General features: G+C 49.8%; 1 protein-coding gene across 11 annotated transcripts in view; it reads left to right on the top strand.

Annotated features, from left to right (window-relative positions):
- Nucleotides 1-13,521, top strand: part of AFAP1L2 (actin filament associated protein 1 like 2) — a 98,528-nt gene that overhangs the window by 52,503 nt on the left and 32,504 nt on the right. For 9 of the 11 annotated variants that reach the window (XM_032608251.1, XM_032608258.1, XM_032608257.1 and 6 more), the window contains exon 2: nucleotides 7,587-7,715. In XM_032608251.1, the coding sequence (XP_032464142.1) occupies nucleotides 7,587-7,715 (129 nt within the window). Of the gene's footprint in view, nucleotides 1-6,702; nucleotides 6,764-7,586; nucleotides 7,716-11,805; nucleotides 12,021-13,521 lie in introns of those variants that run through there. The other 2 variants (XM_032608260.1, XM_032608256.1) reach the window with 2 other exon arrangements.

Here is a 13,521-nt window from a genome sequence, read left to right as displayed (position 1 = left end):
CTGGGGTGAGGACACAGGAACCTGCTGTGTCTGTGCAGAAGCACCCAGCAGAGACCTCTTAATATATGGAGACATATGGGCCTCCTCCAGCCGTAGGATGGAATACTACACAGCAGTCAAAAGGAACAAACTTCTCATACATGTAACAACAATGGATGAATCTCAAATGCCTTATGTTCAGTAAAAGGAGCCAGACTCCAGAGGTTCTGCAGGGTGCCAGGGCCTGGGAGTGGAGAAGGGGTCACCTGCAGAAGGGCACAAAGGAACTTTTTGGGTGATGGAATTGTTCTGTATCTTGATTGTGGTGGTAGTTGCCACAGCTGAGTGTGTTGGTCAAAACACTAGATTTTTATACAGTAAAAACAGAGGATGTTGCTGTATGTAAGTTATAGCCCAATTAAAAATTATTTTTGTTTAAAAAAACCCACTTCCTCATTAATGATGAAGGGACAAACAGAATGTGGTATATCCATACAAGGGAACATTATTCAGCCATAAGAAGGAATGAAACACCATACATGCTACGGCATGGATGAACCTTGAAATCATGGTGCATCGTGAAAGAAGCCAGGCTCAAAAGGCTACATATTATATGATTCCATTTACATGAAATATTCAGAATCGGCAAACCTACAGAGTCAGAAAGCAGATTTGTGCTTGCCACAAATCTGGGGGAGGAAAGAATGGAGAGCGACAACCTAATGAGTTTATGTTTCAGGTGATGAAAGAGTTCTGGAACTAGGTAGCGGTGGTGATGGTTGCGTGGCATTGTAACACTGAGCTGTAAGCTTTAAAGTGGCCAAAGTGGTAAATTAATGTGAAGTTATGTGTGTATTACCGCCATAAAAAAAGAAAGACCCACTTCCTGCCAACCTGCCTGGCACGTACCCATCGGTACATCGGGTACTTGGTAAAGGCTGACTTGGCATTTGGCACTTTTAGAGAAAGGGGGATTGGGCCTCCTAAAAGTGGGGGGAGGTCTCCTTTTAGGTGGAGTAAAGGGGCATGTTTTCCAAAAGCTCGTTCTCGAGAACTTGACGGTTCTCTATGACCAGGATGAATCTACTGGCATTTTCTGCTCCTCATTGCAACCCACCTGATGCTGTTGCATGTCGCAGAAACTTTCACCAGCTTCATAACTTTGGTTGGTGCCCAGCAGTCGGGTTCATGCAAATAATATGCCCTGGGCTCAGTGTTCGGAACCCCGTTGGGGCAGGGAGGGGGATGCGTGTCTTTATACTTAAAAGAACAGGTCTGCTTAGTTTCACGTTTGGAAGGAAAATCACCCTCAATCATGGGTCTTCAGCAAACGCAGCTGAATAAACAAAACTGTGTGTGTAAAACAGCAGGGGAATCACGAGAAGCAGCTTTTTTTGCATGTTGGGAAGACGTTTATGGTTGGGAACCTAGTGACCAAAAAGCAGGACTGCCTCAGGATGAGAAAAACTGGGGGAGGAGGTCATCTGGAGGCAGAGCTTTGCCGGGGCCGAGGGCGATGAATCGAGCAGTTGACCCGTCCAGCTCTGCGTGGGCCTTGCAAGTCCTGAACAAGAATCTTATTGATGGTTTGTCAGCCCGTGAGCAGACAACTCTGAACTTTAACAGAGCCAGGATGGAAAGCCTGCACAAGGGCCTACAGTTTCCACGATGAACAGCACACTTATTTTCCCCTCCCTCCGCTGGAGGTTGAGGAAGAGACCAAAATGAGCAATGTGGGGGTGATGGGGGAAGGGAATTGGGACAAGTGCGTTCCAGAGCCTCAGTGAAATGGCCACATTCCTCCCAGGGATGGCCCGTCCCTCCGAGCTCTAAGGGCTTTAAAATGTTACCAGGGTTGGCGCAAGTTGGGGCCATGCTTTTATTATTCCCAAGAGCCTGAGCTCTCGGTTTCCCCTGCTTTCCCAAAGTTTGCTTCGCGCCACTTGGCTTTGATGAAAGGCCTACGTGAATACCTGCTTGCGCTAACTGAAATCCATCCAGAGAGGAGCTTCATTTTTCCAGAAGAAGACAGTAGCTGCTTCACTTTATTTCTTGTCGGGTTACGAGAGTTTTCACAGGGACACTGTCCTTTGGGCTAGCGGGGGAACCTGTAGCCGGACCCCAGGGGGTATGATGGCAGGAGCATCACTGACCTCTGATGTGCTTAGCGCCTTGTCAGAGGCCCAAACCTACGAAGGCTGACCCTTGTCCAGAAAGGGCTCAGGCCTAGCCCAGAATACAGACCTGGCACAGACTGAGACAACTGAGAACAACTGACTTTGACAGTGAGGGATCTAGGGAAGAGCTGGCAAGAGAGCTGAGTGTCCTCGGTCATGGGTGTGGCTCTGTGGAGTCGGGGCCTGGACGGAGCTTGAAGGATGATGTGGATCCAGAGAGGAAGGGAAATGACCTCTGGGTTTCGTGACTCCCTCTGCTTCCCGGTCCTGCGTTTCTTCAACCCTGGTGCGTACCCTTCACCTGACTCAGCTGTTTTAGAGGAAAAGGAGGGTATCTGCTTCCTCAGCACTCCCCCTCTTCCCATCTTTCCCATCGGCCTAGCCCATCAGTTCCCCAGCAGCAGGGAGCACAGATGCCCAGTTAACTGCAGTGTCCTCAGGCCTGTGTGTCTGACGGTATTCCGCAGCTCTCAGCCACCCGTGGGCATCTTCTCTTACAGTCTCCACATCTAATGGCCCATGGCTGCTACCTGTCACGTGTCTCAAGTCCAACCCCTCCATCCCATCCCCTGCTACCTTGGGAAGCAGAGGCCATGATCGGGGTCAACCTCTCTGACTTCCCCAGGGCGGTCGGCAGACAGCAAGTACTTGGACTTGTTCACAGTTGGACTTGAACCCCAGTGCCGCTGTTAACGGCAGATGCGACAGAGTTAGGTTGTAATCCAGGCTCAAGAGCCCATTCCCCCCACTGTGCACTTGCAGAGTGCTCGGGAGAATTGGAGGTGGTGGGGTGCAGCGCCCTGCATGGCCCCAGCCGCTGTGATTGGGTGACACCCTCATCTTCCTCAGCTGAGCTAATGCAGTCGTCTCACTGGCCTCCCTGCCTCCCCTTCCTGTCCCCTGGTCCCCTTCCACCGTCCTCCCCACAGCTGGCAGAGCTAGCCTGCTTGAATAGCAGCATAGCATGGCCTCCTCCACTGCATTGCCCAGAAGCCCTGCAGGGTGAGGCACGAACTCCCTAGCAAAGCAAATAAAGCCCTTATGATCTGCCCACAGGATCTAAGTCTGCACTTCTGGCCGCAGAGCCCACTTTCTCTCCTTCGTGGCCCACCCACCCTGCCCCCATGCTCTGGGTGCCCTGATACACAGAGCTACTCGTGGTTTCTCAGACACCCCGTGTGCTTTCAGCATCTGAGTCTTCTTCTGAGCATCATTCCCTTTTCCTGAAATGCCTCTGCCTCTTCCTGGTGAGCTCCTATTCATCCGCAATGGCCAGCTTATAAATTCCTCTCCCTGATAACCCCGAAGTTTGTCTCTTTCCTCGGTGCATTCCTGATCCTTGGAGTTGTCCCTGGATCACTTCTCTCCTGTGTATTCACTGGTGCCCTATTTCCAGGCATGGGGCTCCTGGAAGTGCAAGGGACCCCATCAGGGTCACCTTTGTCTCCCCAGAGCCAGGCATTGATGCTTTTCATCCTTTGGCTTGGTATGTATCTGCTCACATAAAAATAAACAAGGCTGTTTTCCAGGAATCAGGCAGCTTTTGGGAATAGCTGAGGATGTGGAAACAAGAGACACTTAAAGTTCTCGTGTTTTTTCTTTGTTAGCAGGGGTAGCAGCAGTTACAGCTCAGTGGAGTTCAGAAGGTCAGGAAAAATGCAGCTTGAGATCCTAGTTGTTTTGCAAGGCCCTTTCACTTTCCTTATCCACTGTAGCTGAGTTCAAGCCTCAGGGTCATTTATCCTTTGTTTTTCCCCAGTTTGACTTCTTTTTTTTTTTTCTAGTGTCTCATTTTAATTCACTTGTTTCTTTTTTTTTTTTAATTGTACTTATTTATTTTTGGCTGCGTTGGGTCTTTGTTGCTGTGTGCAGGCTTTTCTCTAGTTGTGGCGTGCGGGGGCTACTCTTCGTTGCGGTGCGCGGGCTTCTCATTGCGGTGGCTTCTCTTGTCGCGGAGCACGGGCTCTAGGCGCGTGGGCTTCAGTAGTTGTGGCACACGGGCTCAGTAGTTGTGGCTCGCGGACTCTAGAGCGCAGGCTCAGTAGTTGTGGCACACGGGCTTAGTTGCTCCGTGGCATGTGGGATCTTCCTGGACCAGGGCTCGAACCTGTGTCCCCTGCATTGGCAGGCGGATTCTTAACCACTGCGCCACCAGGGAAGTCCCCCAGTTTGACTTCTTTAAGCTCATTGCTTTCAGCCTGTTGAGTTTCTGCAGCCAACTGGAAACTCATGAATAACTGTTCAAAATCAAACAAAACCAAACAAAAAACAACCTAAGGCCTTACTCTACGAGGGCCTCTTCCCAGAAACCTTCCAGCCTTAAACCTATCGTCTCATATCAGCTGCGAGACTCTTGACTCTTTTGTGGTGCGCCCTGGTCTGTTAATCACTTCACCTGTGCTCGTCTTGTCCCGCCAACAAGCCTGCAAAAGGCAGGAGCCACGCCATCCAGGTCTCCTTTCCAGTTTCCCAGTAAGTTGAGGCTGAGGGCCCAGCTGAGTGCTGGGCACACTGTGGGGTCTCGCCGGATGCTGATTCGGTGGGCTCTGGGGGCTTTTGCTGGTGCTCTTTCAAAATTCACTGTGTTAAGAGTTTAATCAATTTTAAGTAAACTGGGCAGAAGCCGCTGGCCTCTTGGAGATTCCCTGGGGTGTTCTTCTCAATACCCAAGGACGGGGCAGGAGACTCTGCTGTTGGTCCATGGCTCTTTCCCAAGCAGAACTACCTAATGTGGCTTCTTTCTTGCCTCTCCTTGGCTATCACTTAACCATCTGCTCATCTCTTCTCGGGCAGAGATGAGGGCATCTTCCGTCCTACCTCTAGGCACACGGGCCAACACGTACCACATGCAGCATTTGGGCTGCTGGCTATGTGAAGGTGTCTTTTACCTTCACTTGGCTTTTGACAAGCCAGAGGGGAAGTGACACGTGGACTTCTGTGGGACCCGCTTGATTCTTCATCCTTTACCAGGACACTGAAAAGGGAGAGAGGCGGTTTCTCTGCTGTTTCTCTCTGCAGGGGGAGAGCGCTCTGACCTACGACAGGCGGCACCCACTCATCTGAGCCAGCAGGCTGTTTGACCTGACAGTCACATGCGCTGGTACTGTTATCACTGCTCTCTTCCGAAATAAGCATCCTCATTCCCCGTTCCCTTCCTCCAACTCTCTCCCGGTCAGTGGCAATATTCATTCCAGGGAGTTTGGTTTTTCAGGAATGGAGTCAGAGGCTACTACCCCACTGAGAGCCAAGGGGGTGTTTGAACAGAAATAGGACGCTGGGCTCTCCCTTAGAACCAGGGGAGTATAAGGGCTTCTATAATGAGGGGGTTAGGGGATAGTCAGGGGCTCTGGTTCAGTTCTGGGGCGCCAGGCCTTTGGGGGATGCTGGAAGAAGGCCCTACATGGAGGCATCAGGTGGGGTGTTGCCAAGAGCTCAGCCTTGGAGTCAGGCGGCAAACCTAGCTCTCTGTCATGGGCCATGTGGGCCGTTATGGGTCTTCTCTGGGCCACCAGGTCCACATCTGCAAAATAGGCATAATGTTGCTTACCTCCTAGAGTTCTTGTGAGCTGGTAGGTACCTGATAACTTCATTCATTTATTCATTATTTCCATAAACATTCATTCAACGCTTATAACAGCGTGAGGTGCCAAAGATGCAAGACAGGTGTGGTTCTGACTCTCACTGAGCTAACAGACTAGACCAGGATGAGAAAGACAAAAATACACACTAAAAATGAGCAAATAAATAAAACTGTTATTCATTGTTGATATTGTTCATTTTTAAATCTTATTTAAAAAATACTGTGTATTCAAAAAATATTGTATATTCATATTGCTAGTAAGTTGTGATTAGGGCTATGAAAGCAGGAGATAGATGCCGAGTTAGCAAATGATAAGAAATATCTAGTATGGAGAAGGTGGTCAGGGAGGGCTGCTCCGAGGAGGTGACCTTCCTTTCCTTCCTCTCCCTTACATGGTGGGGTAGGGAATGTTACAATGCAAGGTTTTGGGTTTTCTCTGAAGAGGAGCTTAGAGACGAATGCTACTGGTGGAGAGTAAGAAATGACTAATGATGTCACAGGATGGGAGGAGACGATGATGACAAAGCTCTTTGTGTGGTTAGCATAGCATTTCACAAGCATGGCTGTGAAGAGCTTCACAGATTTTGTCTTTTACACCAACCTTGTGAGATGGGCAGGGCCCACACAGTCTTCTCCACTTTACAGATGAGGGAATGAGCTTGGAGAGATGGTATGACCGCTCAGAGTTCCAGCAGCAGGTGGTGGAGGGCGGCTCTGGGCGTCTTGGCGGCTGTCTTGGAAGGAGGGGCCTCAGTTGTGGCCCCTAGCGTTACATTTAGACCCATGCTTCTCAGCGCTGGCTGCATATTGGAATCACCTGAGGAGGTTTAAGACCTAATAACTCCTGGGTCTCACTCCCAGAGATCCTGATATCATCAGTCTGGGTGCGGCTTAGACATCAGGAGTTTTAAAATCTCTCCACGTGATTCCAATGCAGCCAGGGTTGGAAAGCATTGTTTAGACCCTCAAGGAGCTGCTGCCATTGACGAGCACGTTCTGGAGAGCCAGCTGGGCAGGGAGCGCTGAGGTGAGGACCCCAGCAGGGAATGCCGCAACCTGTTCTTAATAGAGATTTAGGTCATTAACAATAAGAACAACAACAGTAACAGGGAAGGCCCTGCACCTAGACTGCTGCCCGCTGCACTGATGTTTCTGCAGTGTACTTCCAGCGAGGAATTGGCCAGTGCTTCTGTAACAGTGGCCCTTGAGAGAGGCGTATTTGACAACCAGATCCGAGGCACCACAGCCCTTAACCAGCTTGGGAGTGACGCTGGCCTAGTGGCAACTGAAGTGGCTCAGTCACTGAAGAATCTCAGGGAAAGGTTTCGTTTGTCCAAGTGTGGCTTTTGATAGGTTGTCCATATTCTTGCGGGGACAGAGTAATCACTGTTTCATCTCCCTGAAGTGACTCTGTGTTTCCCCATGCTTGGGGAAAGGATTAACAACTGGGTCAACCACAGCATTTCTTTTGACGGTTGCGGGTCTGATCTGTGTTCAAGTTCCCCAGACACTGAGCTGCTTTGATTGACCTTTATTAGGGATAAAATCCTGTTTCCAGATTCTCACAGCCTGATAGACTTGATTGGACCACCTTGGCCACTGTCACTCCAGCAAATGGTAGCCCCGCAGCTTTGGCCGAGGTTGTCCGTCTCGAAGCCAAGGGCCTGATTGCCTCTCCCCAGCGACGCTGGCACTGGGAATTGCACCTATTGGCTGGGCCTCACCCTGGACCCCTCCCCTCAAGACCGGAGGGTCCGTCATGGGATGTTGTGGGATTGGAGGTGTGTCTGAGCTGGGCCTTTGGAGAGAAGGCAGCTGCTATAAGGGATTCTTCTGTTTTCTGTCTCTAGCCCTGGAGCAGCTGCTGACAGAGCTGGATGACTTCCTCAGGATTCTTGACCAAGAGAACCTGAGCAGCACAGCTGTGGTGAAGAAGAGTGGCCTGGCCGAGCTCCTCCGGCTTTACACCAAAAGCAGCAGTGAGTGTGGCCGGGGCCTTAGTAAAGAGGTCCCCGTGGAAGCAGGACGATGGTTGTACGTGTGTTAGAGCTGCCATAATGACACCCCACAGCCTGGGTTGAACAACAGAAACGCACTTTGTCACAGTTCTGGAGGCTAAAAATCAGGATTGGTTCCTTCTGAGGCCTCTCTCCTTGGCATGTAGATGGTCCCCTTCTCCCTGGGTCTTTACACCATCTTTCCTCTGTGTGAATGGCGGTGTCCAAATTTCCTCTTCCTATAAGGACACCATTCATACTGGATCAGGGCCCGCCCCAGTGGCCTCATTTAATGTTAATTATGTCTTTAAAGACACTTTCTCCAAATACAGTCACATTCTGAGGTATTCAGGGTTAGGACTTAATTCATGCATTTTGAGGGGAACACAGTTCAGCCCGTAACTGTAGGGCAAGAGCGACGGGACGTGTATGGCAGCCCCCGGAGTTTCAGAACACTCAACACAGTAGCCCACGAAGAGCACTTTTCCTTATGGTTGAAAGTAGAGAAGGGATAATAAAGTGGTGTAATCATAGCTAGTGCTTAATTGAGCACGTCCCGCCTGCACATGCATTGCTCGGGCTTTATCTTCAAGACACCCCTGTGGGGTTGGTGCTGTTATTACGGATGAGGAGACTCAGGCCTGGAGAGTGTAAATAACTTGCCCAGTGTCATACAGCCCAAGGGAAAACAGGAAAACATTGTTTTAAGACTTTGTAAATCACAGAACTGTGAGTTCATTGATTTTCTGTCTTCTTAATTGAGCTAGATTTTGTATCCAGTGGAGTACACAGATCTTCAGGAGTCAGTTCAGTGAGTTTGTTTTTTTTGGGGTTTTTTTTTTTTTTGCGGTACGTGGGTCTCTCGCCGTTGTGGCCTCTCCCGTTGCGGAGCACAGGCTCCGGACGTGCAGGCCCAGCGGCCATGGCTCACGGGCCCAGCCGCTCCGCGGCATGTGGGATCCTCCTGGACCAGGGCACGAACCCGCGTCCCCTGCATCGGCAGGCGGACTCTCAACCCCTGCACCACCAGGGAAGCCCAGTTCAGTGAGTTTTGACAGCTGTATGCACCTGTGCACCTACCACCCAAACTAAGACGTAGAACATCTCTATCATCTCAGAAAATTCGCTCTTGCCCCTTCCCAGGGCAAGAATTCCTCCCTAGCCCCACCCCAAGGCAACCATTTTTCAGATTTCTACCACCATTGATTAGCGTTGCCCGTTCTGGAGCTTCCTGTAAATGGAATTGGGTGGTTTGTGCTTTGGGTCTGGCCCCTGTCACTCCATGCTGTGGACTGTATCAGTAGTTCCTTTTATAGCTGAATGGTATTCCCTTCTGCGAATATACTGCAATCTGCTCATCCATTCACTGTTGATGGACATTTGGGTTGTTTGCAGATTTGCACTAATATGAATATAAGGCTGCTTTGAACAGCCTTGTACAAGTCTTCAGTGGACATACGGTTTCATTTCTAGCACAGGTGTGGGTTTTTTTTGTTGTTTTTTTTTTTTGCGGTATGCAGGCCTCTCACTGTTGTGGCCTCTCCCGTTGCGGAGCACAGGCTCCGGACGCGCAGGCTCAGCGGCCATGGCTCACGGGCCCAGCCGCTCCGCGGCATGTGGGATCCTCCCAGGCCGGGGCACGAACCCGTGTCCCCTGCATCGGCAGGCGGACTCTCAACCACTGCGCCACCAGGGTAGCCCAGGTGTGTTTTTTTTTAAAGAAACACCTTCTTGTGAAGTCATAACAGTTTAGTCGAGTTTATTTTTATATCGGATGTTTGAGAATTGAAAGTGATATTTTTTTTTTTTTTGCTCACTGCTGTGGCATGTGGGATCTTCCCAGACCAGGGCACGAACCCGTGTCCCCTGCATCGGCAGGCAGACTCTCAACCACTGCGCCACCAGGGAAGCCCCGAAAGTGATATTTTGGGGACAGTAAGGGACAGTAAGAGGACATCTAATCCATCTGTCTCACAGTAGGAATAGCCCAGATCCTTGCCAGGGAGGGAAGTGCACCTTCTTTGGCCATCACAGTCAGGGACTCCTCCATGACATCCAGCCTGCGTCCACTGGGCTACATTTCAAAGTCCCTTTTCCCCTTTTTTTTTTTGTTCCCTGTGGAATTAGCTCCTATTGTCTGATTATCAGAGAAGTCATAAAGCTGAAGCATGTTGCTATATGCCCGGCAGCCTTCTCTTCTGTCGGCATAATCTGGCTCCCTTAGCCTTTCATCAGAGGGGTTTTCCGGCAGCCCCTTCATTGCCTTTGAGCTCTACAGGCGCCTCCTAGCTTTGTAGTGAGCATCTGCTGACCTGCCTTGAGTGCTGGTCAGTAGCACTTCAAAGGTGGGATGAGCAGATGGGAAATCCCCATTACAAAGCAGGTAAGTTACAGAGGGATGAATCACTCCACAGAAGGACTCATCCGTGGAATTCTTTAAAGAGCACACTCCCAGGCCATTTAGACGTGCTCCAACCTGAGAATGTTTAATGATAAAGAACACCTTTGTTGGGAATTGAGAAACGCCCCTGTGATGGCGTCTGACCTCTGGTTCTTGGTTCTCACCACTCCATCAGAGCTCCCGGTGTGGGGTCCCCTTTGTGGTCTAGTGTGGTTTCCTGTAGGGTGACCTCTGTTTCACCTTTGATGTGTGTATGTTCTGCTCTCATAAAGTCAGGCTTTCCCCACCCTTGGTCTCTGCAGCTTTTAGGGTTGCAGGAGCTGCTGAGAACAGGTCGGGGGGGCCCCCCCGGTGTGAATTGCCCCCAGAGCACACCCAGACCACCGATAAAATGTGCATAGCCGTACCGAGGCCTTTGGCTGTCACTTCTGTTCTCCAGGTCAGTGCCCACGGATGAATAGCCACTGTTTTCGAACTTCCCCTCTGGTCCTCTTTGCACCCTCTCGGATGGCAGAGTGGTTATAACAGCAGCTCACACTTTCTGGGCTCTTACCATTTCCCAGCCCGGTGCTTAACGAATGAAATGACTTGGATTATGTCATCTGACCCCATCCCAAGGCAACGAGGGAGTTGCTGTCCCCATCTTACCAAGGGAACTGAGGTTTGGAAAGTTACTTTAGGCACATGGCCATGCGTGGCAGAGCCCAGGCTTGGGCCTGGGCCAGCAGACCTAACCATTACGCTCCCCTCCTCTCTCCACGGTCCAGATGAGCCTGTACCAGGTTAATTATGCTGCACGGGATAGAATCCAAAGCCCCTTAAATTGAACGCGTTGGTCGTTTTCTCTCAGCTTCCCATGCCTGCCTCACTGTGTATCTTCCAGAAAATTAACTCAGCCTGACGGGACTTACAGGTGGAGGGAGGATGATCATTTCAAGATAGGCTGTGGTCTCCACTGGCTGAGCTGTTGTTTACTTCAACACATTTGGGGCAGAGCATGAGTGTGTGTGTGTGTGTGTGTGTGTGTGTGTGTGTGTGTGTGTTTGCACTTTTCAAATGGAATTTTCCATTTTCTGATCTTCAGTATATTACTGAATTTTCCACTCTCTTTGCCTTTTGTCTAGGTGGTAAGGTCAAGACATGGATTGAGGTCTGTTTATTGGGGGCCCGATATTTTTTCCTGTCTTAACCTTGTGGGCCCCCCAGTACCCTGCTCAGAGACTCTGGGAACATTTCAGGGCTGCCCCTGTGATGGGAAATGCTTCAAACGTTCAGTCTATGCAGCTGTAGTAAGAGGGTCCGGGCCCCTCCTCCCTACCCCTTGCCACCACCCTCTTCAGATAAGGGTCGTTCCCCCAGGATCCACACACTTGCTCAAAGCACGATGAGCTCTCCTTTCCACCGTACCTGTAGCTGCTGTCATTTCCCACATACCTGTGCGACTACCCCATCTGGGTCTGCCCCCTCTCCCCCTCGCTCCCCCGCCCCCAATCTGGTGGGTTCACAACGGCAGAGACAATGTCTGTTTTGTTCTCTGCTGTATGCCCAGCACCTAGTACAGGGCTGGTGCTCAGTGCATTTCTGAAAATGAATGAGACAATGATGGAAATTCTCCAACCCGAGGCTGCTCCCTCCCAGACCTGGGACAGCTCATCAGGCTTCTCTTTCCAGGGCCAAGTTCACAGGATTGCAGATGGTCCTGGGATCCTCTTACTTACCAACTGGATGGTAGTGGATTAGCAACACTGAGAATCAACACCTAGTCAAGGATGGCCTGCAGAGTGTCCAAGGAGGGAGACGCAGCCTCATGACACGGCCAGTGCCAGCTTTCTCTGCAATTTACAAATCACCGTCTTGTGGGGGAAGCACCTGCTCAGAGTCTAACAGTTAAAACAATAACAATATCTTGCCTTTTCTTTTGTAAGGGAGTGTGGGCTTAGTTAACAGTATGAAAAAAGAAAAGAATGTGAAATGAACATTAAACACTATTCACATTCCTTCACTTCCTTTTTTGATCTTTATCGTGTCATCGGGATATTTTCATGTAGCTGTGGTTTGCCTCTGTACTCTGCTTTGCATTATTTTTACATTTAGAATTGCTGCCTGTGCACATTTCCCTATGTTGACAGTTCGCATACTTTTTCTTTCTTTCTTTCTTTTTTTTTTTTGCTTTTCTGAAACACGATCCTTTAACTGTAATTTTTGGATATCTTTGTAAACAGCAGACATAGAGCTACTTTGTTATTTTTCACAGGTGGGTAGTGTCCATCGATGGATGAACAGTAATGTTCAACCAGCCCCCTATTAGTGGGTATTTAAGTTTTGTTCTTTAAAAAAAAAAAAAAAAAAAAACTCATATAATATTGCAGTAAACACCCTCAAATAAAATTTTGTTTACATGCTGGAGTTTATCTTCAAGATAGATTTCTGGCAGCGGAAATGTTGGGTTACGGAATATGAACACTTAAAATTAAATTATCCTCCAAGATCACTTCCAAAATGGTTGTGCCGGTAATCCATTTACTCTTAAAGGTGACCTGCTGTTACCTATGTTGATGTGCCATGGTTTCTTTCACCATTTTCCTATTATTGAGCCTTTGAGTTATTTCCCATGTTTTAGGCTTCTTAATTGAGCTAGATTTTGTATCCAGTCGAGTACACAGATCTTCAGGAGTCAGTTCAGTGAGTTTGTTTTTTTTTTTCGGGGGGGGTTTTTTTTTTTTTGGGGTACGTGGGCCTCTCGCCGTTGTGGCCTCTCCTGTTGCGGAGCACAGACTCTGGACGCGCAGGCTCAGCGGCCATGGCTCACGGGCCCAGCCGCTCCGCGGCATGTGGGATCCTCCTGGACCGGGGCACGAACCTGCGTCCCCTGCATCGGCAGGCGGACTCTCAACCACTGCGCCACCAGGGAAGCCCTAGGCTGTCATTTTTAATCTTTGTTAGTTACAAGGTTACCTTACTTTTTCAAATTCCCTAACGTTTGTGTTTTGTACATTTGAAAATTTCAGTTAGGTAGAATTAGGCAATATTTCATCACAATTATTTTCCATACTATGCAGGCAAGAGAACCAAGGCACACAGGTTAGCTGTTTTGCTCAGAATTACTGTTAATGGCAGAGCTTGGCCGAGGCCCCCCGCCCCCCATCCCCTACCCTGTCTCCTGCTTCCCCCTGCAGAGTGCTTTAATCCTGTGTCATGCTCTGGAGGAGGTACAGACCCAGCCCCTCAGTGGAGGTATGCAAGTTGTGGATAACTACGTTTAGACCTTGTAGTTCCCTCTGATAAGCTGCTGCGGCCCTTGGTATAGGGGTGACGTTGCTGACCGGTTCTGGTAGGGCTGGGCACCAGGGTGGCAATCCCACGGGCTGATGGAGGAAGATCCATCCA

The sequence above is a fragment of the Phocoena sinus genome, chromosome 16, assembly GCF_008692025.1.
Source record: "Phocoena sinus isolate mPhoSin1 chromosome 16, mPhoSin1.pri, whole genome shotgun sequence".
In the NCBI taxonomy this organism is placed as follows: Eukaryota; Metazoa; Chordata; class Mammalia; order Artiodactyla; family Phocoenidae; genus Phocoena; species Phocoena sinus.
Note: the sequence above shows the minus strand (reverse complement) of the source record. Positions and strands in the feature narration are given on the sequence as shown.